The 3,566-nt window shown below is 34.2% G+C and overlaps 1 protein-coding gene across 1 annotated transcript; it reads left to right on the top strand.

Annotated features, from left to right (window-relative positions):
• Positions 1-1,505: 1,505 nt before the first annotated feature.
• LOC142535172 (putative ubiquitin-like-specific protease 2A) lies at positions 1,506-2,539 on the top strand. The gene is made up of 6 exons (XM_075641710.1): positions 1,506-1,512; positions 1,588-1,755; positions 1,850-1,981; positions 2,062-2,143; positions 2,228-2,341; positions 2,447-2,539. The coding sequence occupies exons 2-6, from the start codon at positions 1,598-1,600 to the stop codon at positions 2,537-2,539; spliced, it is 579 nt and encodes a 192-aa protein (XP_075497825.1). The 5' UTR covers positions 1,506-1,512; positions 1,588-1,597.
• The last annotated feature ends 1,027 nt before the right edge of the window (positions 2,540-3,566 follow it).

Raw genomic sequence — 3,566 nt, 5'->3', positions numbered from 1 at the left:
GGATGTCACCCATGAAAAAAATTATTTTGTATAAAAAAATATTATTTATTATGTAATATGAACAAAGTTGACTCGTCTCACGGATAAAGATCCATGAAACTGTCTCACGAGAGAGCTACTAATCCCGCTAATATGATTAATAATAAATGAAAATCCAACGGATGGAGAAAATGTGAAATATTAATTGCTTATATAGCTTATTTGTTGTTAGATTTTTTAAAATTAAAATAATTAACAAAAACACTTTTTTAAAATTTCAAGATATAATATTTTTTCTACTTCCAATTTAAAAAAGAAAATATTTATTTTTGTACGCATGTAGGAAAGCTAGTTAACAATAGTGGGTGAAACTGGTTAGGTCGATGCTACATGTGGGGGCTGTGTCCCCACATAATTTGGATGAACAAGATTCACACACATATGTGATTTTAAAAAATTAGTGGACTCCATGTATGTGTGGCTAAATTTGGACCTTGATTCTATCATGGGGTAGTGCTCTTACATGTAGGATGGAATGAACCGGTGAAACTTCGTGTCCAGATACATTTTCAGGGAAAGTAAAAATTGTAAAATGGAGATCAATATGTGTATCGAAGAAGGGTGAAAGGGGAGCGGCCCCCATGTTATTTAATCAAGATTTTGTCATTTACTTCAGGTAAAAAAATAAAGGTCCATTTTTAAACCCCTCCTTTTCCCATTGATTATAGTTTTCTGTAATTTTTTTAAAAAGATTTAATGATTTTTTCAATTAAAATATATAATATTATTATTATTTTTATTATTCCCGACCGTTCCGTAACTAGAACCACCACCTCCTCGACGTTCTCTGCGACGGCCACGGGAAACATGTTTGCATGTCGTGGTTTACTTCCAGTTCACTGAGCAAACTCCTTCTGCTGCTTGAATCCAGGGGTTCATGAAGATTCCAACGAGGGTTTCGAAGGAGCAAAGAATGAAGATCGGGACGATGGTTTAATTCAACTTTTCACCTTTTTAAAAAAATTAAAAGAATCCTACATCTGTGCATTGCTCGTTTTTCGCTTATGTTTCGTGTTGGTTTGATTTTGGATTGTTACTTCTTCACATAAATGCGGGCTTGTTCTGTTTCTTTTTGAATCGATTTGTGGTGCTGATGTGTGATTTCCTCTTTGTCTTTGAATCGATTTAATCGCTCACTGTTTCATCGTCTTACTTTGAGTTAATTAAAGGGCTTGCTTAGCAAAATCTCTAATTTTATTTTTCCTGTTTTTGTTTGTTGAGAAGATACAACGCCGTGGACTCGTGATCTATGTGGTTGTTTCAGATGGGTCTTCCATTGAAAGGATTCCGAACGAGTGCCCAAATAGACGTGCATACCTTCATAGAAAATGTAAACAAAAAAGATCTGTCTCAAGTGATTGGAATGATGTCTCCCACAACTTTCGTTCTCTTGGGCTACCAAGGAGATTTCCGAGGATAAAATCTGCCCTACGCGGAAGGTTGTATGACAACGTGTTTCGATCGCTATTTCCGGTATGGTTTTATCAATTTACAATGCCATTGAGTCCAAGATATATATAGTTTTGCGAAAATTTGGTGATTTTGTAGGAGAATATGGATGGATACTCCAGAAGAGAAAAGGGACCGGTGCACATACTTAAACTGTCTATGGTTTTGCATGTACAATAACGAATGTTTTAGAGATAGGGTACTGACTTGGATCAAGAAGGAGAACATATTTTCGAAAACATATGTTTTTGTTCCCATTGTCATGTGGTATGCAACCTTCTTACAACAAAACCTTGCATTGCCTGCCTGCCCTTAAGGGCGTCCCATTCGGTACGGACTAATCAATGCATTATTTTATTAGGTCTCACTGGTATCTCTTGATCATGTGTCACTTTGGTGAAAGCCTGAAATCCGGAACCAGGACTCCATGTATGCTGCTGCTCGACTCGCTGCGTGCGTTGGATCCTATGAGACTCGAGCCCCTTATACGAAGGTACTTTTGAGTATGGATGATACTTTAAAATGCCCACTTTATGTTTCATGATTCACTTAAAATGCTTTTACAATTCACAGTTTCGTCGTGGACATATTCGAAACACAGGATAGACATGAGAACATAAAGCTGATTAATGACATTCCCCTTTTGGTTCCCGAGGTAGCAATGTCCTCGAGTATGAACGTTTATAAATGACTTAAACTGTATACGTTCTCTGTTTCTTAAAAAAAAATTGAAATTCAGGTTCCACAGCAGAGAAATGGTGAGGAATGTGGTGTTTTTGTTCTGTACTATACACATCTTTTCATGGAGAGTGCTCCTCAAGAGTTGAGCATCAATAAAGGCTACCCTTACTTTGTGAGTTAAATGTTTTATTTCTTCACTTTGTCCATTGATGCAAGCTCGCGAATCATGTCGTAACATGGTGGCGCTACGTTGTTTGTTGTTGCTGGTTCGACGCAGATGAGAAACGATTGGTTCGGCGAGGAGGAGTTAGAGGGTTTTTATGAAAAGTTGGAGTCGCTCGAAATTGAGTCTAGCGATGAGGAGGAATGACATCTTCTAGTTAACGTGCATACATACACATAGTGTTGTTTTTTTGTCATTTGTAAACTGCAAGAATTCTTGACTGCAATATTGAAGTGTGGGTACAAATTCTCAGTTTCACATCAATTACCATTGAGACACTTTAAGTGTAGCACTCTACTTCAAAAATTGCTTGCTTGAATCTCGTGTTGAGTTGTGTAGTGAAAAAAACATTTACGAATGAGAGAGACCTCGAAGCCATATTAAATAAAAATCCTTCTTCCTTTAAAGAAAATCAATAATACAATATCTGTCCTGAGACTCAAGACTCTGTTTATTTGCCTGTGATGTAAAAACCCAATCGATCCCTAATGTTAACAAAATATCTATTCAACTACCATTTATTCTATTTTATTAAGACATTAGTATGGTGGACCATGAAATAGTATCAAACCCGATTTAAGTATATAAAATTATTATTATCGTGTAATTAAATATTCGAGGATGAGATTTTCTGAAAGTATGAATTCGAACATAAGTTTAAAATTAATTATTTAATGGATTTATTTTAATTCTTTCGAATATTTGATGGGAGAAGATCTAATCAAGATTAGACATCATGAACAAATAGAGACATATCAGAGCCTAAGATAAGTTTATGAATCAAGATAACATGTTCCTAAAAATAGTCAGATTCATCTAAACTCTCCGGAGATCTTAGAGAGATACAAAAGATGGTATAGTATGACAATCAGTTATACTATATATCACGTAAAATTTAAAAAATCTTTGGAAAAAAAAGAAAAAATTATTGGAACACTAAAAGATATTCAAACAAAAATCCAAAATCTAGAACAACAACACAGTTCTAGTAAAAGAATCTCGGAAGGAAAATTATTACTATCATTTGGTATCGATCTCTTGTTATATAAGGCAATATAAAATTATTATTCGATAATTTGATATAATTAAAATTTTGTGTTGATTAATTAAAATAATTATTATACATATTAAATTTATTTGATATGATTAATATTATTGTGTTATTAATTAAAAT

Source organism: Primulina tabacum, unplaced genomic scaffold (genome assembly GCF_025594145.1).
Source record: "Primulina tabacum isolate GXHZ01 unplaced genomic scaffold, ASM2559414v2 Contig854, whole genome shotgun sequence".
Taxonomy (NCBI): domain Eukaryota; kingdom Viridiplantae; phylum Streptophyta; class Magnoliopsida; order Lamiales; family Gesneriaceae; genus Primulina; species Primulina tabacum.
This window is presented reverse-complemented; position numbering and strand designations above follow the sequence as displayed.

Bases quoted from the DNA above. Each gene is read 5' to 3' on its own strand.
- LOC142535172 (XM_075641710.1), top strand. From the start codon at position 1,598: ATGGATACTCCAGAAGAGAAAAGGGACCGGTGCACATACTTAAACTGT. The intron at 2,144-2,227 runs GTAGCAATGTCC...ATTGAAATTCAG, and splicing joins TTCCCCTTTTGGTTCCCGAG to GTTCCACAGCAGAGAAATGG. The intron at 2,342-2,446 runs GTGAGTTAAATG...GGTTCGACGCAG, and splicing joins ATAAAGGCTACCCTTACTTT to ATGAGAAACGATTGGTTCGG.